Source organism: Phyllostomus discolor, chromosome 9 (genome assembly GCF_004126475.2).
Source record: "Phyllostomus discolor isolate MPI-MPIP mPhyDis1 chromosome 9, mPhyDis1.pri.v3, whole genome shotgun sequence".
Lineage (NCBI taxonomy): Eukaryota > Metazoa > Chordata > Mammalia > Chiroptera > Phyllostomidae > Phyllostomus > Phyllostomus discolor.
The window spans coordinates 51,596,589-51,622,097 of NC_040911.2; the positions used below are offsets into that span (position 1 = coordinate 51,596,589).

Sequence of the window (25,509 nt, forward strand, 5' to 3'; positions counted from 1 at the left end):
CTTTCCATTGCTGACTCCTGACGGAGAGACTGCGTAGACCACAGTGCAGGAGGATGTTCACCTTCAGATCCCGCGACATATTTACTTTAACTAAAGCCCTTTGCAAACGGCTCAGAGTCATCAGAATGGAATGGTACTTGTAGCTGCAGACGAAAAGGCTCCAGGAGGGCGGTGAAGTGTGTGTGTGAGGGGGGAAGGGGTGGTCAGAGTCACTGAAAATCTTATCTTTCGTGGTTTGACCCCGCGACGCGTGCAGGAAGCGTGTGCACCCTGCCAGGCCCGCACGGTCCCGAAACCCATCCAAAGTGGCTCTAGGTGGGACCCCGCCCGCTCGCAGAGGCTCGGCGGGAACTCTTGACACCACAGTCTCTGGGTCCCGGAGGGGAGGGCGCGGGGTCTCCAGTTTCCCACCGAGGGGGGTCAGCAACCGAGGCTGCAAAATGGGGTGAGGGAGGGGCGGGAGCTGTTCCTCCTTTCCTTCTGCTTCCCGACTAAGTTCCCGCTCCGGCTTGCGCTCTAGGGACCCGCTCACTTCCCGGCCTGGCTCCCTGCGCAAGAGGTCCTTCAGCTGTCCCCTGTCAGTCCTCCCTTCTGGGAAGGAGCAGGCTCAAGGCGGCCCGTGGGGAAGACCCTGGGATGAGTGAGCTGAAGTGGGGCGGGCCTTGGCCCGGGGGCCGGGATGCTTGGGGCTGGGGTGGAGGGGGCGGGCGGACGAGCCAGGGCAGGGAGGGGCGGAGGGAGGTGCCCTGAACCGCTGGGGCCCCGGGTAGCGGCCGGGGAAGGCGAGTCCCGCAGCCATTGGTCCGGGTGGCGGGGGGTGGGAGGTGGAAGGTGGGAGGAGGGTCGAGTCCCAGGAGCCTGCGGCTGGCTCTCAGTTAGCCCCCGAGGTCAGAAGAGCGAGGTCCCGCAACGCGCAGAGTCGCCCGCCATGAGGGAGATCGTGCACATCCAGGCGGGCCAATGCGGGAACCAGATAGGCACCAAGGTGGGTCGGGCGAGGGGCCAGCGGGCGCGGGGCTTCCCTGCGGGTGAGCAGCTTGCAGGCCTGGGGCGTCTGGGCTGGACCCTCGGTGCCGGCTCTGTGACCCTCGGTCCCTGGAGCCCAGTACTGCCCCGCACCGCACCCGGGAGGGGCTGGAGGAGCGGCGCCCCGGAGGATGGGGCGTCACAACCCCGGACCCCCTAGCCCTCACCCCGCTGTAGCCCTCACCCCGCTGTAGCTGGGAGCGGCCGCGGGAGGCTCAGGCACGCCTGGAATTCGGCAGCCGAGGACGCGCCCCCCGCCCCGCCCGGCCAGCCCTGGGGTTAGCCGCGGGGGTGGCGGGGAGGCGCCCGGAGCTCCGGGTTCGGGTTCTGACCGTGTGTCGCCCCTGCTTGTCCTGCATAAAGTTTTGGGAAGTGATCAGCGATGAACACGGTATCGACCCGGCTGGAGGCTACGTAGGTGACTCGGCGTTGCAACTGGAGAGAATCAACGTCTACTACAATGAGTCATCGTGTGAGTAGCGTCGGTCCCTGCCGCCACCTCTGGGACCCCGCCCTCCCCCCCTCCACGGTGCCCCCCCCCCGCGACCACGCCCTTCCCCGCCGCAGCCCTCCAGTCCTCTCCCGGATCCGGGCATCGCCCCGACCGGACCACGGCCATCCCCATCCCTGTCTGGGACCACGTTCAACCCTGCCTGGACTCCGGCCACCGTCTTCCTGGACCTCGGCCATCCCACTCCCGGACCGTGCCCTTCCCGCCGGACCACGGCCATCACGCTCTTAGACCCCAGCCTTTCCCGGTCTTCTCCGCCCGGACCCGTGTTGGCGCTCCTGGTTCGCCTTCTCCGGAGGGGAGTTGGCTCTAGGAAAATTTCACCTGGGATACAGCGGGATGCCGGGCTCCTCCCTTGCTTGCGCTAGGGCGGGGAAATGTGCTGTCAGTTTATTTCAAACAGCCCAATTCCGCGCGGCTCTGAGCTTTTGAACCGGACCACCCATTAGTGTTGTGAAATCAACTTGGTAATATCCAGCCTTTTTCTTTCCAACTAAAGATGACCTCCTAATGGAGGTTCTTGGCTAAAAAAATGAAAAATACTCCCTTACGTGACTTTTCTGGCCCTTTGCAGACCTCCAAAAAGACTACATTCTCTGGAAACTGAAACTAGACAGTTCTGGGTAAATAATTGCCTGGTGGACTTTAGTGAAAATCCAGGCTGTAGTTTATCTCAGTTTGGAAATAATATTACCCCCTGTCCTGGATATCTTCATATGTATTGTAGCTACGTGTATACATTAGTTCTGTAAGTCTTTTATTATAGAAGTGGCACATGCCCTTTAAAACAACAAAAAGCTAAGACACTGAAAGAATGCCCAGGAAATAACAGATGCTACCCTTCTACACTGAACACTTATTTTTGAGAGAGAATTACTTTCGGTTTTTTGGAATCATGCCGCCTGTCCACACAAGAGCTGAGACGAACAAGACACAGAAATCACTGATTTATTCATTAAGTAGCTGTGACAAAAGGTCTGGAACAGTAGGGCCTAGGAGATGAAATTTCTAGATAGCTATAAGGAAAATTCCAGTATACATTGCACTTCCTGTTAACCCTTGGTCCAGCTTACTTACATCCTTTCTTCATTTGGGTGTGTGCATAGCTGGACAGGAGTTGAAGTGCACTTCCTGTGTGCAATCCTATTAACCTCATTCTCACTGGGAAGAATTTATTGCCCAACTTACACAAAAGTGTACTTACAATGAAAATGCTACACGGGAGGGAGCACTCACTCATAAATGAGAGTGTCTCTTGGGAAATGGTACCTGGAATGAGGTGTTCAGACTGTAGCTTGGGTTCCTGTGTGTGGACGTGAGGGAGGTGCCAAAAAGCAGAAAGACCATCACAGCAGCATGGCAATTTGCCTCAACAGATACAGTTTATTTCCATGGAACTAAAAAGGCAAAACTGACCAACAGGAAAGAGGTATTAGGGTGAACTGGAAAATACAGGAGGCAGGAAGTCAGAAGACCTGATTTCTCACCCTGCTTATTTATTCCTGGAACTCCCTCTGCTCATTCATGCCTGGGCTGGTTTCCTCATCTGAACAATTCAAGGGTGGAATTGTGTTCTCCCAGTGCTAAGATTCTGTGATTCTAAATAAAATCCTGCTTCATACATTCCAGGCAGCTGAGCTGGTGGGACTTACTCTGAGGAACTCCATTACTTTAGAAACCAGAAAGTGACCCTTTGTGGGTGGGCTTTGTTCTCTTCTAGCTCAGAAATACGTGCCCAGGGCTGCCCTGGTAGACTTGGAACCCGGCACCATGGACAGTGTGCGGTCTGGGCCTTTTGGGCAGCTCTTCCGGCCTGACAACTTCATTTTCGGTAGGTTCCATCTTTCCTGCTTTTTTCCTCCTTCTTTTTTTTAAACATCAAAATTAAATTATGTGCAAGATTAAAAACATCACATGGCACAGAAAAGTTTAGAATGCAAATCAATAGTCTCCATCCTCATCAAAAGCACCTCTTTTAATTTTTATATTTTTTTATTGGAAAGTAACCTCTGTATCTCTAAATGAAATGCTTATGCTGGTAGTTCTTTACTTAAAAAAATTTAGACATTAATGTTTTATCCTTCATAAAGTATTATAATATGATAATAATATTGCCCATCTTTTAAACTTCAAAATGTTATACTTCCCTTCTAAAGACTGTTACCATATAAGTTTTATTTTACCACAATTGGGCAACTCTACCCCTCCCTTCTACATAAAAAAAAGTGATAATATTACCTTCTCCCCTGTAAACTCCTAAAGAAAACTATATAAAATTAAATAAAGTGGCACTGTTAGTGTTACCAGCCTCCATCACCCTGTGGCCATGGTTTTTAGAGTCAAGGCTACTTCAAAGTATGCAAGACGATACAGAATCTTGAAAGATTTTATTGGTATATGAACTGATTACACTGTAGCAGAATCAGGCAGTGACTTGTTAGAAAGGTGACTCAGGAAGATGAACGTTCACAAAGAGTTTATATATCCTCAGTATCATCTACTTTCCTATCACCATGACAACCCACACAACCAAAAGCACAGGTGAAATTTCTTGATAACAACTTGTTGAAGGGTTTTTCCACCTTTAATATTTCAAATAGATCAGCACTTTGGTGTCCCTTTTCTTAAATCAGAAAACCTAAATTGCCAATGTTTTTATGGTCCACAGCATTTATATTCTTTACCTTTCACTGAACTAGGGACCATTATGGCCCCAACCACAAATAAACAGGACTCACACATAAAGAAATCTGAAGACACAATATTAAAATACAACTTGCTGAACCCTGTTCCCATGGAGGTAGGTCATCCAACACACACATACACACAACTGCTTTTGGAGAGAAAGAAAAAAAAATCATGTGTTCTACTGTACATTGTTTACATTTAAGATGTTCTAAATTATAAATATTATATTGGTCTTCATGTAACAGTGGTATCTAAGTAGATATTCATTACATTACTCTTCATATCCTTTTACATGGCTTAAATCTGTCATAAGAAATGTCATGGATGAGGCACCTGTTGATGCACTCTCCGGAGAAGGTCTCTAGCAGGACACCAGAGGCCATGCACCTTCTCTGCTTTACTCTCTCCTTCTTCCAGTCCAGACGTCTACTCAGGAGCAGCCATTCCTCCTGCACAGCCAGGGCTTTTGAGGTTTTAAAGAGAGTCAAAACCATAAACTGATTTTTACATAATTGAATTATTACAGACTACTGAAGTTTGAAGTTGTGATAAGCTAGTTTCTCAGAGCAGCAGCTTCAGGAATTGTGAAGGATTTCTTTGGCTTTTTTTATTTGAACTAAATATTGAGAGTGTACGAAAGGTTTGGTCTCTTCTTTCTAGGTGTCAGTAAATAGGAATCAAAAAGTTTAAGAACAAATTAAGATAGACCTATAGTAAACAATTAATGATGTAATTTATTGTCCTTGTAAACCTTAAAAAATGTTAGAAATGACATTTGACATGTACATGGTGTCCAGGATTACTTCTTGCATATTCGTTTCTTGCCAGAACATGTATACCTATTTTTGATTCAGAATATTTAACAATTTTAACACACTATACTAATGTGAAACATTCAATAGTAATTTTTTTTAATGACACTTTTTTATCAAGAATTGTGAATTGCTTAAGTGAATACGCTTATTTTGTTAAAATAGTACATTTATTTTGTGGAATGGAGGGGTATTGAGAATGTATGAACATATTGCATTGTTTGGCTAAACAGTTAATCAAAGAGTTAATTAAACAGTTTTTATGGCATTCTCCAGTTAATCAAAGAGGCAGAGTTGTCTGTAAATGGGAGGTGGCTCATCCCACTGTGGCTTTCTAGATCATGGTTTCAGAGTCGGTAAATTAGAGTAAACCAGTGTTATTCTTTTCAGATATAGTTTGAAATGCTTTAAAAAAAAACAGATTTGAAGTACACATAATTCTAAAAGTGAAAATTACCTGCATTTGAGATTTGAACATGGATATACTTTAAAAAAAACCTTTTTCTTCACAAATTGCTACCTGCATAGCAGTCATGCCTATTAGGTGGTAGGAAATGTTCTTGTAGAAGCAAATGAAATACCAGAGAGGTAAACTTGCCTTTAAGCCTCTTTTTGCACTTGTACCTTTTTCTTCAAAATTTAGGTCAAAGGGCACATACACAACCTTCAGACTTATTAATCCATCCCTCGGGGTAAGCTAGGTGTAAACCAGAGGGTGGACTCTGCGAAAACCCTGCTGATCTGTTGCAGCCCGACTGCCAAAGCTCAGAGATTGCAGGCTTGAGTTCTACAGTCTGGAACTGCTGATTAATGTCACAACATTGCATTACAGAAGATGTTCAACTCATGACCCCCAAATATTTAACTGGGAATGCCTGTTGCTATGAGACAGTGGCAAAATATTTTCAGAAGCCACCCGCTTCCTCCTTTTGTCAAGAGCAGAGAACACTTCATGACTGCTCATGCTATAAATATTGGGGAAGCCAAGTGAATGATATGAGCTGAGGAAAAAAAAAGGGTCAAGTTCAGAATCTCTGTACACCAGCTACAGTGAGCTTGATTTACTATGCTTATCTATCTGCCTAAAGCCACCTGTTTGTTTTCAGTTATTAGTTTCTACTCTGTTTTAATGAAATAATTCCTGGGGTTTTTGTGACAGCTACACTCAATCTTTGCTTTGTACAGGTGTGAGAGTTCTGCACTGAGCCGCAGGTTCATGGCTAACCCTGAGTATAAGGCTATCCCCAAGTTTATTTGTCCCAGTGCCTCTGCTGTGGTCTGGCCATGCTGTTGTCTGCTGGAATGGGCAGGAGTTAGTGGGGACATAGGAAGGACAGTGACCATTTTTGAGCCTGGTAAGAGTAGGTGGTCAGCCAGGTTTCACTGTGTGACCCAGCTGTGTGGGAAGAAAATGTAAAAACAGTTACCTGCTAGTCAAGGAAATGGCCACCTGAGGGGGCTGAAGTGGCCAGTGCCCACAGGGTCTGATGCAGGCTCAGAGGGACTGTTTTCATAGTTTATTATTAAATAGATATATCTGCATCATTTACTTTGAGCCATAGATCCTGCCATGCCAATTGCGTTGGTGCCTTTGACTAGACAAATGGGGCAAAGACCACAGGAGTGAGGCTGGGCTCACTTGTAAGGTGGGGCTAAGACAGACAAGTACAGGGGGAGGCTGAGGATATTTTTTCATTGCTTTTAGAGAGAGAGAAACATCAATGCAAGAAAGAAGCATTGATTGGTTTCCTCCCATTTGCACCCTGACCAGGGATTGAACCCCCAACCTAGGTATGTGCCCTGACCAGAAGTCAAACCAGCAACCCTTCTGTCATGGGACAAGGCTCCATCCAAGTTACATGGGCCAGGGAGTCAATACATTTTAAAATTACTGAAGAATCGAGGACTTCTAGTCAAGATGGTAGTATAGACAGACAGGTCCACCTCTGTGCACACCACATCAAAATCATAACTAAAATATAGACCAACCATCACTCAGAACCATCAGAAATTGAGCTGAATGGAAGTCTGAAAACTACGTAATTAAAGAAAGACATCCATCCAGACTGGTTTGAGGGGTGCAGAAGCAGAATGCTCTGGTCCCTCATCCATGTGTGGTGGATAAAAATTCAGAAGGGATATCTCAGGAGTGAGGAGTCCCAGCCCCACACCAGGCACCCCAGTCCAGGGTTCCTGTGCCAGGAAGGTAAGTCCCTACAATTTATGGCTGCAAAAACCAGAAGGAATTGAGTTGGTGGAAGAAACTTCTAGAGCCCCAAGCAGTTCCTCTTAAAAAGCCCATACTCAGACTCACTTCCTCTGATCTCCAGCACCAGGGTAGCAGCTTGAAAGGCACCATTGTTATACAGGGAGAAACCGAAGTGTCTGGCATCAGGGCAAGCAGAGGATCATCGTCCCTTTTCTAAACCCTCCCTCCACAGAGCTGGCAAGCTGGTGCATGTCTGAGACTCCATCAACCTGGCTAACACAAACGCCTGCCTTGGATATCGCCAGAGACTCCACCCCACCCACCATTAGGGCCCACCCAAGCTGCTTTTCCATATGAATAGCTGGTCTTGGCTTATGCTTCACAACTTCCTAAATCCTCTGAAACAAACAACAGCTGGCCTCAGTGAGCCCCAGGCCCAGCACTAGCAGCAGCCAGCCAAGATTCACAGCTTGGCTTTATCTGGGAATCTCCAAGCCCAGCATAAGTAGCAGCCATCTCAGATTGCTTATAGCTCAGGCAGGGTGGCCCCAGGCAAAACACAGGTAGGGGCTGACCTTGGCCTGCACCACCTAGGAAACCCCAGAGCCTGTGTGCCTAGTGGACAGCTACAGACCACATCAGAGTACCACCACCCTGCCCCTGCACAGCTGATCCTCCATGGAGGGTGGAGGTTGATGGTTAGTGCTCACATCCAGTCCTTGCAGCAGACTGGCCCAGGTAAATCCTTCTCATTGACCTGCCAACAGCAACCAAGGCTCAACTACAAGGAGAGGGTGTATTCAGCCCACATGAAAGGCATACCTTGAGTACATGGCTTGGTTGATAGTGGAGGCTGTGCCACTGGATCCTACAGGACACCGACTACACTAGGCCATGCTACCAAGACAAGGAGTCATAGCAGCTCTATCTAATACAAAAAAACAAACACAAGGAGGCAGCCAAAAAGACAAACATGGCCCAGATGAAAGAACAGATCGAAACTCCAGGAAAAGAGCTAAACAAAAGCAGTCTATCAGATGCAGAGTCAAAACACTGTTTATAAGGATGCTCAAGAAACAGTGAGGATCTCAACATCACAAAAAAGATCCAGTCTGAAACGAACAATACACTAATTAAAATAAAACAATTTATAGGAAAACAACAGTAGAGTGGATGGAGCTAAGAATCAGATCAATGATGTGAAACATAAGGAAGCAAAAACCAACCAATCAGAACAAGAAGAAAAGAGAATCCCAAAAAACAAGGAAGCAGTCTGTGCAATCCAACTTTAAGCAATTCAGCATAGAGGTACCAGAAGGAGAAGAGAAAGAGAAAGAAATTAGAAATCTATTAGAAAAAATAATGAAAGAAAACTTACCTAATTTGCTGAAGGCAATAGACGTGCAAGTCCAGGAAGCACAGAGAGTCCCAATTATGATGGATGCAAAGAGGCCCACTCCAAGACACATCCTAATTAAAATGCCAAAGGTTAAAGGTAATGAGAGAATCTTAAAAACAGCAAGAGAAAAGCAGTTAGTTACCTACAGCAGAGTTGCTATAAGACTATCAGCTGATTCCTCAAAAGAGACTTTGTAGGCTAGAAGGGATTGGCAAGAAATACTCAGTCATGAAAAGCAGGGACTTATGGTCAAGATTGGTCTACCAAGCAAAATTATCATTTAGAATTGAAGGGCAGATAAAGAGCTTCCAGGCAAGAAAAAACTAAAGGAGTTCATCATCACCAAACCATTATTATATGAAATATTAAGGGGGCTTATTTAAGAAAGAGAAGATAAAACTATGAACAATAAAATGTCAGGAAAACACAAGTCTATCAACTATTGAATCTAAAAAATGAAGTAAGCAAACAAGACAGAATCATGGGTACAGAGAAAGTTTTGATGGTTGCTAGCGGGGAGGAGGATGTGGGGGAATGGGTGAAGAGGTGAGGGAATTAGGAAGTACAAATAGATAGGTACAGAATAGCCATGGGGATGTCAAGCACATTATAGGAAATGGAGTAGCCAAAGAACTTAAATGCATGACCCAATGGTGGGGGCGTTGCCCGAGGAAGTGGAGGGTGCTGGGTGGAGGAGAGGCAAAAAGCAGGACAACTATAATAGCATAACCAATAAAATATAATTTAATAAATTACTGAAGAATCATAGGTTTAGGCCTTTTTTTTCTTGTTTTAGACTTCTATTAACACCATAATGCTTGGCACTGATAAGTGCTATGGAAGATACAAAGATATTTAAGATGACTCATTTGCTCAAGATTAAAACCTTGAGTACAATGCAGGAACCCATTGGTGTTCCTCAGCAAACCTGTGTGAGAGGCCCCCACCCGCTGTAGTGCACAAGAACCCTCCATCTACTCATCTTAGATGATGTAGCACAAGGCTGGTCTCAAGAAGGCTTGGGGTCACTGCTGCCTACCTCAGTTTCCCCTTCTGGTATGCAGCATCAGGTATGGACCTGCCCACATACAGAGCAGAGAAGCTGGTCTTCAGGCAGTGGTTTCTCACCACTAGCTGGGTGTAGGCTAAAGTCAAGTTAACACCTGAAAGGTAAGTGGGGAGAGGTTTGTACAGTGCAGTACCAGCAGTGTCCTGGCCCAGAGCAGAAGGACAGACAGGCCTTGGCATCTGTCTCCTTTCGCTTCTGCCCTCCACTTGAGGCTATCAAATCAGCTACCCAACTCCTGCTTTTAGCAGTGTGTCCTTGTCTCTTTCACTCAATATGGAGGGAAAAATCTGATCAGGGTGCTAATGGATTTATTTTTTTATACATGGTTCTTCCTTTCAACACCAGAGTTTGATATGCCCATTTACTAAAGAAATACAGTGCTTTTTAACAACTTTCCTTGCTTGCTAAATAACTTACAATTTTAGCTATATATTACATTTCTTTTTCACCAGTTAAAGGAATGAGAACAGTATCTTGTTTTCAAAGTTTATCTTATAGTATGGTCTAGAATTTATAGTTCTCAGTGGTTTTCTAATATTCCTTGAAATGCATGTTGACCTCTTTATTTGAATTTAAAAATAAAGTCATGTTTTCCTAACAGTGTGTCTAGTTGGAGGATGGTTCTAATGAGGACTGCCTTTGCCAATTAGATTATAAAAGTAGTAGTTTGTATAGTTCAAATAAGCAAAAATTGCAACCTAAACATTTAAAAAATATTTTTAAACATTCCATTAAAAATCATATTGGCAAATAAATAAATAAAATATTTTTAAAAAAGCCCTGGCTGGCGTAGCTCAGTGGATGGAGCATGGGCTGCGAACCAAAGCATTGCAAGTTCGATTCCCGGTCGGGGCACATGCCTGGGTTGCAGGCCATGACCCCCAGCAACCGCACATTGATGTTTCTCTCTCTCTCTTTCTCCCCACTTCCCTCTCTAAAAATAAATAAATAAAATATTAAAAAAAAATCATATTGGCAAAGTTGTACTGGTATTAATATTTCCATTTTCCCAACTTTTAAGTATATTGGATTAAGGAAAATGCCTTTCAGTGAAAGAGTTAGAATTTGGCAAGTCTTGGTAAAGCCTTTTGGGTATCTCCCAGAAATGGAAGGAAAGAATGACTGATCCAAGTTAGATATTTCCAATTCTGCTTTCAACATGGGTGAGTTTTTGGCTGGAAATATGATTAAAAATACTTTTTTAAAGAATAAGAAAGATCATAGCAACTTTATTTTTTCTTTATTTTTATTGTTGGCACTATTGCAGATGTCCCCAATTTTCCCCACTTTGTCGCCCTCCTCCCAGCCCCCGCTTCCCCTTCCTTTAGGCCACCACCACACTGTTGTGTGTCCACAGTTTATACATATGTTCTTTATACATATGGCTGATCCCTTCACCTTCTTTCATCGAGTCCCCCCTCCCTTCTGACAGCCATCAGTCTGTCCCATGTATCCATGCCTCTGTGATTATAGATCAACTATTTGATTTTTGGCATGTAACTCCAAAGATCAAATAATTGAATGACATTGTTAGAACACAGTTCATTCACATTTACATATTTATGTTACATATATGCACATATATTTTTCAACATATACATAAAATCAAAAGTGAAACCTGATGCCAAATTTTGTCTCCTTATTGCAATATTTAATATTCATCTTTACATAAGCTAATTGAAAAAGTTATAATGTATTTTTAACATCTTGTGATCATAGGAATTTAACAACAGTTTCAACTTACAATTTATCATTTCTGATTTTTATATACTCTGTTGGATACATGTAACAGAATGATGTAAGTTGTACTTAAAAGAGAGCAGTTATAGTACTCTAGACATAAAAATTGTGTCCTTTACATCTTCTTGAATTTATGAAGACAAAGTGGATGTCAACTTAAAACTGTGTGAGGGGTATCTAGTTTTATAGTATTTTCAGTGCTACAGAGCTCTGTTTGAAGACAGGAAAGCAAAAACTAGGTAAGTCCCGGTCAGTCCTCTCTATCACTTCTTTGTAAGTGCAGCTTTTCATACACACACATCCTGTATTATTTATACAGCTTGGGAAAGAAGACTTCACTACCAATAGACCTTCAATTTTATAATGAAACGAGCTGAGAGGATCTTAAATTTAAGAGTCAACCTTTCAGATGCAAAATTTCTTCCATAAAGTAAGACACAAACAAGCAGGTGGGGAAAATGCACCACTGTGAGAAAACAGACTAACTAGAAGGTCTCTTGCTAGTTACTTGAACTATTTGGATAAAAATACAAAATTCTTTCAGGTATGTTCACTTCCTTACCACCACTGGGCTGGAAACAGTTTGAGGGCAGGAATCAGTTCCTGAGCTGAGTAATTACAGGTGCAATGTAAACAGTTGGTGCTCAGAAAATTTTGCAACAGTAATTCTGGATGATAAATGAGGGACTCCATTAACATGAAAAATATTACTGTTTCTAAAAGGAAATGTACATAGTACAAAATACAGAAAATTCAAAAGAGAAGGAACAGATTAGTGCATATATTTTGTTCCTTTTGAATTTTACCATGTGTGAGAATTACCTGTTTAAAAATAAAAATGGAAATTACCTGGTCAAAACATATGTCCACTTTAAAAATTGATGGGACTTGAACTTGTCTTAAGAGGTACTAATTCATGTGCTCCCCAGCAGGATTGGGGGGTGCCTATTTCCCTGCCCACTGACTGGCCAATACCATATTATTTAATCATTTCATAACACATTTTCCAACACCATTTAAAAGTATTAATATCCATGAGCAATTCCTTTCTGTGTCACCCTATTTAAGTTGCATGCTATACTCTTTGGTTTATTACAGGACAAACCGGTGCAGGGAACAACTGGGCAAAGGGTCATTATACAGAAGGAGCAGAACTGGTGGATTCGGTGCTCGACGTGGTGAGGAAAGAGTGTGAGCACTGTGACTGCCTGCAGGGCTTCCAGCTCACCCACTCCCTGGGAGGAGGAACAGGGTCGGGCATGGGCACACTGCTCATCAGCAAAATCAGAGAGGAGTATCCCGACAGAATCATGAACACCTTCAGCGTCATGCCCTCCCCCAAGGTCTCGGACACGGTGGTGGAGCCCTACAATGCCACCTTGTCAGTACACCAGCTGGTGGAGAACACAGATGAGACCTACTGCATCGACAATGAGGCCCTGTATGACATCTGTTTCCGCACCCTGAAGCTAACCACTCCAACTTATGGAGACCTCAACCACCTGGTGTCAGCCACCATGAGTGGGGTCACCACCTCACTACGCTTCCCGGGCCAGCTCAACGCTGACCTCCGAAAGCTTGCTGTGAACATGGTCCCTTTCCCCCGCCTCCACTTCTTCATGCCTGGCTTTGCCCCCCTGACAGCCAGAGGCAGTCAGCAGTACCGGGCCCTGACAGTGCCCGAACTGACTCAGCAAATGTTTGATGCCAAGAACATGATGGCAGCCTGTGATCCACGACATGGGCGCTACCTGACCGTGGCCACTGTCTTCCGGGGCCCCATGTCCATGAAGGAGGTGGACGAGCAGATGCTGGCTATCCAGAACAAGAATAGCAGCTATTTTGTGGAGTGGATCCCTAACAATGTCAAGGTGGCTGTGTGCGACATCCCTCCTCGAGGCCTCAAGATGGCCTCCACCTTCATTGGTAATAGCACAGCCATCCAGGAGCTGTTCAAGCGCATCTCGGAGCAGTTTTCTGCCATGTTCCGCCGGAAGGCCTTCCTGCACTGGTTTACAGGAGAGGGCATGGATGAGATGGAGTTCACAGAAGCGGAGAGCAACATGAACGACCTGGTGTCTGAATACCAGCAATATCAAGAAGCTACAGCCAATGATGGTGAAGAAGCTTTTGAAGATGATGAAGAAGAGATCAATGAATAGAAGAGTGCCCCTGTGTCAAATATGACAATGCAGATTTTCTTTAACTTTGATGTGTCTTAATTGTAATGGCCAGCAAATGATGAACTGGTCTTAATGTATGGGTGCATGTCCCTCCCAAATGCAATAAAATTGTACCGTCATCTAGAATAAAGAAAGCACATTCAAAAAGAAGAGAATTGGCAGTCCAACCCAGCAAGATCAGACTAGCAACATTTTCTACAGGAGGATTTAAAAGAAATAATGGGCCACCAATAAGGGGCTAAACAAATAAACCTCACCTTCTATAAGAGTTCAATCATGTCTGAGAATTAGCAGAGAAGTGTTTTTTTATCCTTTGAAATGAAGCTGTGCAGTGTTGCCTTATATTGAAAATGCAATATTAACCTTTGAAACAATTTATTCATAATAAAAATTTTGTTTCTTCCAGCCTGTTTTATGATTTGTTACTTTGCATCATTTCAATGGTTGCTTAGATTTCTAGTGCCTTGCTGAATGAACTGCCCCTGCAGCTCACTGAAAGAACTGAGGAAAGAGGCTTTTCTTGAATTGTAGGCTTTAAGGGTGGTAGACAGAATTCTGAGCCTAAAGGTAATAATGCATGTGTAATGAACAGCCCTTCATCCACATTTGCAACCAGCATTTAGACTTCCCACAGAATTTGTCACCTCCCTAGGTTATATCCTGGGCTAGTAGGTCCCAGCCTTCCCTGACAACTCAGCTGAGATTTGCCAGAGGAGCCACAGAAAATTACTTGCACGCTTCTAGCAAGCCCTTGGTGGGTGAGAGTAGGGTAGGTTTCCAAGATCTGCTGAGCTTCTTCCATGAGTTCTCAGACCAGGAACCCAGGCCACTGGCCCAGCCCAGAAGGGAGGGTGAAGTTTTCTGTGCAAAAAATCATTTTTATGGTTCCTGTCAAGTAGCCACAACTTCTCTAAGAGGTCTTGCAAAGTAAAATTCCATAGAACAGGACCAGGCTATTATTAATAATTGGCAAACATTGCCAAAGTTAGCTGTGAACCTGATTTTGCTTTAGCCAAAATTATGAGTGGATGTCACTTCCAGGTAGAAGCAAATGTTAGTGGTTGGCCCTGTGCTCTGCCTCCCAAGTGGGGACCCCAATTCCTCCTGTAGATGACCCAGCATCTCCACTGGTAACTGCTGAGCGAAGCCCCCTGACCTTTGTTGGACAAGAAATAAGCCTTTGCCATTTGCAGCCGAGATCTATGGCCACCTCACAGCATGACCTAGCCCCACCTGGTGCTGTGATGCCACAGGTCACATGCAGTAACTGCATTTATTTTGTGCTAAGTAAGCCCCACCCTTGAGCAGACAGCAGGAATCTGAACTATTCTGTGAAATTACAGTAAAGAAACCTTGCCACCCCCAACTAACCTGGAAACATGCTATTAGGTTTGATTGACCTTGAAGGAGAAAAGAGGTGCTGGGAGCACCTGCTGTGAGCCACACTCTGTTTAGGTCCCAACAAAGGTAATGCTCACAACAGTGCTAGAGTACAGGTGTGACCATGAGGAGGCCTGCTGGAGGCCGCAGGTGTGGGTTACCATCTGACTCAGTCTCTCACACACAGCTTTGTCAGTTTTCTTACTGAATCAACATGACTCATGTTTGGCACAACTCACTTCCACCCAGAAGCCTCCCAGCTGAGGCCAGCCAGAATAGCATACACTGGTACCTCTGCAATGGGATGGGAAAGGAGTACAGAGTATCTTGTCTCCTTGTTGTCTACTGCTTATGTGGAGAACAATGCACTAGACATCCTGATAGTGTGAGTCCCCTTGCAGCCTTAAAACAATTCTTCACTCAACTACTTCCCACAAGCATCCTGAGGAAAGGAGGCAGTCTGTTTGTGACTTCTGCATGTCACTCACTGCTAGAGGAGCTGAGACACTTCAAGTGTCTCCTATGATGAAGAGTTAGTGGTCAGAAGAGCTGCTCCTGTGTCAAGTGAGCTGGAGTTTGGCATCTTTGGGACAACTGGAATAGTCGTCACAAGATAGAGCAGCCTGCCTGAGCCACCCCTCATCCCACTAGCCCAGTGCAGTGGAGATGCCACAGATTCTGTGTCTTAAATCTGAGGAGTTATCATTCCCACAACATATTTAACTATATCAAGAACACGCAATGCATGCTGGAATAACACTGAAGGAGGCTGCTAAAAATATGTTAATAAATGCAAAAATGTATGGTACCTCCAAATCCAAATAGTGACATTTTTAGACTTAGTACATCTTCACACCATCTTTTGGTAAGAATTCTGACCTAACCTAGGTTTGTAACATTGCAGACCTCCACTTTTGTAGTATTGGAAGTATTGGAAGGGTATTACAGCTTGTAATTCACAGCTGGGAAGCCATTCAGAGCACAGGGGCCTCCCTAGCTTATTGTCACTGCCCTTTTCCGAAATCCAGTTGATGGCTTGGGACAACCTGCCACACCCACTATTATTACACACTTACTTCCAGACCCAGACAATGTGACCAACATATGGTGATGATTAGTCCAGTAAGGGTGTAAACTGATGCCATTATTGCAGATTTTTGTACCGAGTTGGTATCAATGTACTTTATACCCCGAGTTCATTCCAGGACACACAAACCTAAAAGTTACTCATTGTCTTATGGGAGCTGATGAGAACCAGAAAGACCAACATTTTGTTTTCTAAAAGAAAGCAGTCCAAGCATAAACAGTGGCCCTCTCTGTGGTCAGAAGAAAAGAAGTATAATGTTTACACTTTATTTTTGATGTAAAGAAGCCATATTTACATAATACATTCATATTTTAAATATGTTACAGCCCTCTGTAGAAAACCATTCCATTAAAACAGCAACATGTGATCTGGATTCAATCTTTAAAGTATTAGTCAAATTAAAATATTCGTATCAGGACTCTTTTAATTTCACAGCCTTCGAAGGAAAATGGGAATGAAGAGTGGGGTGATGCAAAGTGAGATGCAGACCTTTTCCATGTGGTGAGCTCTCAGATTCTCTCCACTTCACACGTTCAGCTGGCTTTCACTGACGGTGGAGAGGGAAGACTGCTGGGATCCAATCTCCACTCTTCCAGGGGCTATCCAAGGGCCCAGGGCCTTGGGGAAAACCACCCTGCCACCCCTGCAGGGATTTCTGAAGCTGAGGGTTAAGTACTCCTCCTCTTCCCACCACTTCAACTGGTTAGCAGCTGGTTAAATCAACTTAGCAGTGTTCCCATTCTCCCAAGAAAGCCAGAGTTGAAATAACGTGCAAACCGAAACCACAATACAAGCTAAAACGGCCTCCCTCCTCGGATCTGATTGGCAATTTTCTCATCTGGGGACTCCTCTTTCTCCTTTTCCCGCTCTTTGTTCCAGTCTTTCAAGCCCTCTGGAAGTGAAGTGTCTTCATCCAAGCTGCCAGTGCCTTCCACAAATTCTTCATAGGTAGATTTTTCTGCAAATGGTCTGGGGCCCAAAAGTTCAATCATATCACTCTTATCTAATACTTCTTTTTCTAATAATAGAAGAGCAACCTGAAACATAAACAGTTCCTATTTAAATAGCTACTCGGCAAAGTCTAGTCAAAGTTAATGTTTTTATTTATATCCAACCTCATCCTCAAAAGGGTTTAAAACTACTGAAAAAGATATACATAAGGTCACATAATTTTGGAGTAAGATGTGCAAAATACTGGAAAAGCAAATGTCCATCAGTAAGGCAGTCACTAAATACATTTGGTACACCCACACAATGAACAATCATGCAATTATTCAATGAAAAAGGTGAGATGCATAATGTCTATAATATGCTAATCTGTTTTTTAGGAGGGAAATATATCTTTTAGTGATAAATCAACTATCTTTTAGTGATAAATCAATTATATGTGCTGCCACCTCATTTCATGTGTTTTTCCTTACTGCTACCTTTTAAAATTAGATCTATTTTTAAATAGTAATCATCTTCTGCCATCTGTGGAACACATTTTTTTTGCATTCAACTAAAGATTGCTCACATCATTTTCATAAGCATGTCTACATCCACTTAGGTTTATAGAGGATGAAATTATAATTAGATACTGCTGCCTGCACTATTTTTGAAAAATTATATTTTCCCATTCTTTTTTGCATATTTTCCCATTTCATTAGATTTAGACAGAGACCTGTGTAAATGTGGTACATTACATTTTTTAAACATCTTTTCTTTTAGTTCATTATATTTTTTAACTTAATTTTGTTTAATAAGGTTGTTTTGAATTTACTATACTTAATCTGGTTTTATTTTCCTTGCTATTCTTACATTCCATTTATATATTGTTTTAAAATTCCATTTTCTAAAAATTGGTTTCTTTATAAATGCACAGCTTTGTGGAAAAAAAAACATGGAACACATCACAAATCTGCGTGTCATCCTTGCACAGGGGCCATGCTAATCTTCTCTGTATCGTTCCAATTTTAGTGCTGCCATGTGCTGCCAAAGTGAACACAGGAAAATATATCTTTTTATGGGTGTATATATACGTAAAGAAATTCTGGAAGGGTACGTAAGTAAGTGGTGGGAGTAGAGATGTTGGGGCAAAGGACAGAAATAGAGTGAGCAGGAAATTTTAAAAGTTAGTCCAAAAATAATAAAGACAAACAAGGGCAAAGATACAAAATGAAACCAGGAAAGTAATATGAAAATATGAATCCTGAAGTTCTATTCATTTGTATGGCTGAATCACAAATTTGACACTACACATTGTAACAGGTCACCGCAAAAGGGACACCTGACCAAATTACATGCATGGAAGTGAGTGATGGTGTCGGGGGAGCAGGGAAGAGAGGTTATGTTAGAGCACCTGACCCTTTCAAGGAGAACCAAGTGGGTTACACTGTAAACTGATCTCATAAAATAGATTAGTAGGTAACTCCCTAAGAAATTTAACATTCTGTAGTTTACATTAAATGCTGTTTCTAAAGATTCCAAATTTTAAAAAGAACAATTTTCTGCTATCTTTAAACTTTTAAAAAGTTTATTAGGGAGTTTTCAAATGTACAAAGGTAGAAAAAACAGGTAACTAATCCCCACATAACCACTATCAATAGTTATCAACTTAGAGCCATTTTTATTTCATTGACTCCCTGGTTTATTTTAAAGAAAATCCCAGATGTCTCATTTTATCCACACATACTTTTGTCTATATCTTCAAGAGATAAAGATTCTTAAAAAAACATAACCAGAATACTAAAACAGCCTAACTTTTAAATATATTGTGTATGTAAGATATGAAAAAATAAAAGCTTTAGGATTTATTCTTAGACCATCTTTATTTCTCAAATTTGCCTATTTACACAATTGCGGCTAACCACTTAAGTTGTGATAATTATTATTATTTTATTTAACTATTATTATTTTTTATTTAATTATTATTATTTTATTTATCATTATTTTATTTAACTCAATATATCAAAAATATTGTCATATCAGTATGTAATATAATGATATTAAGAATAGTTGATATATTTTACATTCTTTTTTCATACTAAGTCTTCAAAACCCAGTGTGCATTTTATGCTCACAGTACATCTCAATTCAGATTCGCCACACTGACAGCACAGGCTTGGTTAGAAGTTAATGACAAGGGCTCTGCAGACAGGACATCTGGGTCCAAATCCGGTCCTGACACTTACCAACTGCCTGATGACCTTAAGCAAAGTTAAGCAACATTGTTTCTTTATGTATTAGTTTCTATATCTGTAAAATGGGGGTAATAATGCAGTGACTTCTTGAGGTTTCAGGGTGTTTTAAGAGAGTTAATACATCTTAGGCAGTACCTGCTATGGATAAGGTACTACGTGAATGCTAGCTGATTACTGTTTTTCTCCTAAAGCTTTCCCTTAGAGAACAACTTGTCCAACTCCTTAGCCCATAGATGAGTAAACTGAGGCTCAGAGTTTGGAAGGCACTAGCCATAGCAGCAAAGGATCCAGCCACCTCTCCTCTTTGATTTTTAAAAATATTTTATTCATTTATTTTTAGAGAAAGGGGAAGGGAGGTAGAAGAGAGGGAGAGAAACACCAATGTGAGAAAGAAACATCGATCGACTGGCTGCCTCCCACATGCACCCTAACCAGGGACTGAACCAGCAACCCAGGCATGTGCCCTGACCAGGAATCAAATCAGTGACCTTTTGCTTGGCAGGATGACACCCAACCAACTGAGCCACATCAGTCAGAGCAGGCACCTTTCCTCTTGATGGCTCCTGGCTGGCACATTGTTCTTAAATATTTAATATTCTCTGATGGACCAGGCAGAATCTCAGAACTCTGTGGTGTTTCAGGATCCTCACTCTGTTGAACTAATTTTCCCTTCACAAACATATATTTCTTTGTTACCATTGTCAGGACATGTACTACACAGATGGAAGGGTAGATAACCAGGTGTAATTTCCAGGATGCATTTGAGCATCTATGGCATGCATGTGGACTTCCTATACTCACACACTATTCTCCTAGAGCTAGTCATCTCAGTTGAGCGCTTCTACCCTACATTGTCTTTTACAGCTCATTTCTTCTTTTCCACAATTGAAGGGGGATAACCAACAAACCCTATATCTGGCCTAAACCTCCTATCCATATACCACTTTCAAATGCCTACTGCTCATGCCCTCCTGGGTGTCAAGACTGAATCCCTCCCCCATCCCAGGCAGTGTCTGCCACTAGGAGGAGTCCTGGAGACACCCTAAGGGCTTTCCTCCCATTCATTCTCTACTTTAAATATCTAAAAATCTCTTGTTTTTTTAGATCTGCCACCACCAGCACATCTCAGGAATGTCAACACATGCCTGCAACAGCTCTGAGGTGGTCTCTGTCCTAGTCTCTTCCATCCCACTGGGAGTGGCACACTGCTGCCACACTCTCCTTTTAAATGATGAACTTGAGTCACTTCCACCCAAGATTTTTTTAAGGGCTCCCTACCATTAAAAAAGGGGGTTGGATCAGACTATTCTAAAAGTCACTTTTATTCTGATAATTGTGTTTCTAAATTTTCTAACTAGCTTTTGAGGACTTGGGTACTGCAGTCCTCCTTCCCCCCACTGTCTGTCTGGTCAAGGCAGGCCAACCCAATCCTGCCCTCCTCCCCAAACACTTCCTTGCTCAAGTCTCCACACTGAGAGCTCCTTTCTTTCCCATTGACTTTAACCTGACTATCCTTCAAGGTCAAGTGTAAGCCCTATGTTCTATGTAAAGCCTTCTCTGACCACTCTGGTCTTTCCTTACTTGGAGCCACTGCTGTATGCTTTCTAGTGTTTCACAGACACTAGCTCTCTCCCCAATTACATTGTGTACTTTTCTGAAAAGATGTCATGGATTTTTAGAATTACATGGCACAGGGCGGGTTCACAGGAGGCTTTTCTGAAGACTTGCTTATGAATAGCCTACTTTAGAATATTCTTCTATCTGTGTCGATCCTTTATAGGGCTTTTTCATTTGTGTTTTTCTCATTCGAGTGTGGAATGTTCAAAAAACAAAAAATTCTAATTTTGGTTGCAATGGATTTGAAAATTAAGAGTGCATTGGATGCAAGAAATCCACTGAATTCAAAAAGGATCTGCCACTTTTGCACATGCTATTCAAATAAGGTACAACAATGAAAACCATGAAGATTTACTCGTGGATGCTCCGAATTAAGCCAATGTAGTTTTCATGTGCTGACTTCTACTTAGTAAGTTTGGCTAATTCTTTTATGTGCCCTTTCATTTGTCATTGTGGAGGTGAAAAACAATGGTAAATTTCTATCACTCCATTGTGCTCCATATTTAGGAATGCAGGAGAGCCTTGAATAACGTTGTTTTGTTCAGCACTGCTTGTTATAGCAGTAACAAGAGGCCATAGGAACTTAATTCTTGTTTAGATCAATTAGCCTATAGTAAAACTGGTTTCATTATATGTCATTTCACTTAAGGTTGCAGAAACTATTAAACATTAAAGTAAGGATTTACTGTATTGGTAAAATACTTGGTGGAAAAAAAATACTTGGTGGGAAAGAGTGTAGATTAAATTGTTCATTGGGTAGTTAATAATAGACTTCATTAATCGCTCACTCATATTCTTAACAGCCACAACAGCCAGGATCATTACTGGTTTTGCTCACCACCATATTTTCACCATGTCACAGGGACAAAACAGATACAGAAACATCAGAGTGAAGGAAGGAATCCAAAAGTTAGCCAAGTACAGGAAATGCTAATGTCTATAAACTAAGCAAAAGAGTAGACCATCACTTTAAACTTTTTTTTGCAAAACTGTGTATAGAATCATTTGTACAACTGGCACCTACCTTCTCCACGTCAGCTTTCTTTTCTGTGAGAAGAGCTACTGTTCTTTTATAAGCATCATTAATAAGTATTCGTACTTCGTCATCGATCAGTCTTGCAGTGGCTTCACTGTAAGGTTTCTCTAATACCATATCACCCTGACGCGGGAGGTCAAAGGAGATTTGCCCAACCTTTTCATTCATGCCAAACTGGACAATCTGAAAAAGAATACATCATTAGTAGTATACATCCATTTTTGGTGATAGGCTAACATATTTTTATAAAATGCCAGTAAGTCTTTACAACGACATTAACTCCACACACTTCACTGTAATACTGCTCTTTAACCTGGCAAAATCTACATGGCAGTCTTGAGTAGGCTGAGTGGACAAGAGTGTTCTGTGTAGATATAGGCAGCAATGAATAGTGTCTCAAATTCCTCAATGAGGAATACAAGATAAGAAGCCCACAAACAACATCTACAACAAAATCAGGTGAGAAACAGGTGAGGATAAATCCCAACAGCTATAAAACCTGCAAGATTCTACCCTCTGCATGAAGGGAAGTAGAAAAGAAGCAAAAAGCTTCTGACAGATCTAAGAGTAAGAATCTCAAACCCTCCAGGCTCTTCCTACAAAGAGTGTCACATCACCTTGAGAACAACCAACCCTGGAAGGGGCGTATGCATTTTTCTGTTCTGAGTCCATGGGGCTAGGAGACTATGTGAAGAGGCTGGCACAGTCTGGGCCATAGCTAACCAAAATAAGCCTTACATTAAGAAGCTTCTGGATTATCAACAAGACAAGTAAAAACAAGTGTTGGAGAGGTTGTAGAGAAAAGGAACCCTCATTCACTGCTGGTAGGAATGCAGACTGTTACAGCCACTATTAAACACAGTATGGATATTCCACAAAAAATTAAGAACAAAGTTACCATATGACCCAGCAACCCCTATTTTGGTATCTACCTAAAAATTTGAAAACATTCACAAAGATATATACAACCCTATGTTCATTGCAGCATGACTCACAGTGGCCAAGACCAAGTGTCCATCAATAGAGGACTGGATAAAGAAGATGTGGTATACGCATACTACTCAGCCATAAGAAAAGATGAAATACTGTTTAGCTACAAGATGAAGTACTGCCATTTACAACAATATGGATGGACCTTGAGAATATTATGCTAAGCTAAATAAATCAGTAAAAGTTAAGAATCATGAGACTTCACTCATGTGTGGAATATTAAGACAGAAACTCATAGACACAGACAAGTATGGTGGTTACCAGAGGGAAGGGGGCAGGGGGTAGTAAAGGATAAAAGGGGGCCAAATACATGGAGACAGAAGATGATCTGACTTCAGGTGCTGGGCCCACAATGCAATATAGAGAGCTCGTATCATAGTAATGTACACTTGAAACCTATATAGTCTTATTAGCCAATGTCACTCCAATATATTTAAATAAAACAAAAAGAAGACACTACTGCTTCTGAAAGTAAAGTCCAAACCTGACTACAAAAGAGAAGGAAGGCCAGATAAAAGTGGGGAACAGGAACAGAGCCAGGAGAACTCAGAAAGTAGGAAGCCATGTTTTTAAAAACTTGATGAAAATAACAGAAAGGGGAATTTTAAAGCTAAAAAACTAGAAAAGCCCCAATCTTCCTCTTTCTTAAGAGGTCAGGAAAACAAATTTCATGTAAAAATGGGCAAAAGAAAAATCACTTACAAAGTTATAATGGAAAAAAAAGAGAGCAGAATAATGTCTTCATAGGTAAGGATATCAAGGTGGAAAGACATGTTCATAAAACAGATGAAGGAGTTCCAGCCGAGATGGAGGCATAGGTAGAAACCCTTAGCTTCCCTGCACAACCAAAAGGAGGATAACAACCTATCTAAAATCAATAAACAACCAGAAGATCCAGAAAATCAAACTGCATGGAACTCCAACAATGAAGGAATTAAAGAAAATCAATCAGAACAACGAGATTGGTGAGGTGGCTGACCACGAGGGCCAGCTGGGGGAGAAAAACGGCAGCAAGTAGGCAGACCTTGGGGACAGGGCTGGCTGCAGCATGGCAACGGGCTATGCAGGCTGCACTGGTGGGGCTGACTTAAAGGGAAACTGAAACTCAGAGTTGACACGGGCTATGGAGGGAGAAACTCCCGATCTTACACAAGAGTCCCTCGGAAGGTGCGCTAGGGACTTGCAGGCGAGCTGCATTGTTCCTTCTCTGCCCCCTCCCTCACAGGTAGCACAGCAAAGAGGGTTGCCCTGCCCTGGTGAATTCCTAAGGCCCCACCCCCGTACAACTTCTGTGCTGAGACAAAGAAATATGGCCCAAATGAAAGAACAGAGCATAACCTCAGAAAGAGAACTAAATGATGAGGACATAGCCAACCTATCTGATGGAGAATTCAAAGTCATGGTAATCAAAATGCTCACAGATCTGATTGCGCTTGGTTGAAAAATGAAAAAACAAAGACACCCAAAAGGACATAAAGCAAAATATTAAGGGAACCAACAGTGACAAGAAGGAAACCAGGACTCAAAGCAACAATTTGGAACAAAAGGAAGAAATAAACATCCAACCAGAACAGAATGAAGAAACAAGAATCCAAAAAAATGAAGAGAGGCTGAGGAATCTCTGGGACAACCTGAAACATTCCAATATCCAATTACAGGGGTGCCAGAAGGAGAACAACAACAGCAAGAAATTGAAAATTTATTTGAACAAATAATGAAGGAAAACTTCCCCAATCTGGAGAAGGAAACAGACTTTCAGAAAGTCCAGGAAGCCCAGAGAGTCCCAAAGAAATTGGACCCAAAGAAGAACACACCAAGGCACATCATCATTAAGCTACCCAAGATTAAAGACAAAGAGATCATCTTAAAGGCAGCAAAAGGGAAGGAAAGAGTTACCTATAAAGGAGTGCCCATAAGGCTATCAGTTGATTTCTCAAAAGAAACCTTGCAGGCAAGAAAGGGCTGGAAAGAAGTATTTGAAGTCAGGAAAGGGAAGGACCTACATCCAAGAAGACTCTATCCAGCAAAGCTATCATTTAGAATGGAAGGGCAGATCAAGTGCTTCCCAGATAAGGTCAAGTTAAAGGAGTTCATCATCACCAAGACATTATTACATGAAATGTTAAAGGGACTTATCTAAGAAAAGGAAGATCAAAACTAGGAACAGTAAAATGATGACAAACTCACAACTATTAACAACTGAACCTTAGAAACAAAAACAAACTAGGCAAACAACTAGAACAGGAACAGAATGACAGAAATGGAGATCACATAGAGGGTTATCAGTGGGGAGGGATAGGGAGGAGAATAGGAGAAAAGGTACCAAGGAAGAAGAAGCATAATTGGTAGGCATAAAATAGACAGGGAAAGATAAAAAATAGTAGAAGAAACAGAGGACTCAAAGAACTTACATGTACAACCCATAGACATGAACTAAGGGCGGGAGGAATGCTGGAGGGTTGGAGGTCAGAGCAGAGGGGGGATAAAGGGAGAAAAAATTGGGAAAACTGTAATAATATAATAAAAAATACTTAAAAATTCTACTTAAGAGGATAATTAATAAGAATGGAGTTTACACAT

The 25,509-nt window shown here is 42.4% G+C and overlaps 2 protein-coding genes and 1 non-coding gene across 3 annotated transcripts in view; 1 reads left to right on the top strand and 2 right to left on the bottom strand.

The window, feature by feature from the left end:
• Window positions 1-830: 830 nt before the first annotated feature.
• Window positions 831-14,039, top strand: TUBB6 (tubulin beta 6 class V). Its single transcript, XM_028524103.2, has 4 exons — window positions 831-985; window positions 1,390-1,498; window positions 3,258-3,368; window positions 12,553-14,039. Exons 1-4 carry the CDS (start codon window positions 929-931, stop codon window positions 13,614-13,616), a joined length of 1,341 nt encoding a protein of 446 aa, XP_028379904.1. The 5' UTR covers window positions 831-928; the 3' UTR covers window positions 13,617-14,039.
• Window positions 13,598-25,509, bottom strand: part of AFG3L2 (AFG3 like matrix AAA peptidase subunit 2) — a 45,689-nt gene continuing 33,777 nt past the window's right edge. The window contains exons 16-17 of the mRNA XM_028524101.2: window positions 21,928-22,122; window positions 13,598-17,141 (exon numbers count right to left, since the gene is read on the bottom strand). Of these exons, the coding sequence (XP_028379902.1) occupies window positions 16,899-17,141; window positions 21,928-22,122 (438 nt within the window). The 3' untranslated portion in view covers window positions 13,598-16,898. The remainder of the gene's footprint in view (window positions 17,142-21,927; window positions 22,123-25,509) is intronic.
• On the bottom strand, window positions 17,981-18,084 carry LOC114507111. Its single transcript, XR_003685389.1, has one exon. It is a non-coding gene; the product is annotated as a U6 spliceosomal RNA (small nuclear RNA).

Coding starts and splice junctions, on each gene's coding strand:
- TUBB6 (XM_028524103.2), top strand. CDS start 929: ATGAGGGAGATCGTGCACATCCAGGCGGGCCAATGCGGGAACCAGATA. Junction 986..1,389: donor GGAACCAGATAGGCACCAAG/GTGGGTCGGGCG, acceptor TCCTGCATAAAG/TTTTGGGAAGTGATCAGCGA. Junction 3,369..12,552: donor GCCTGACAACTTCATTTTCG/GTAGGTTCCATC, acceptor GGTTTATTACAG/GACAAACCGGTGCAGGGAAC.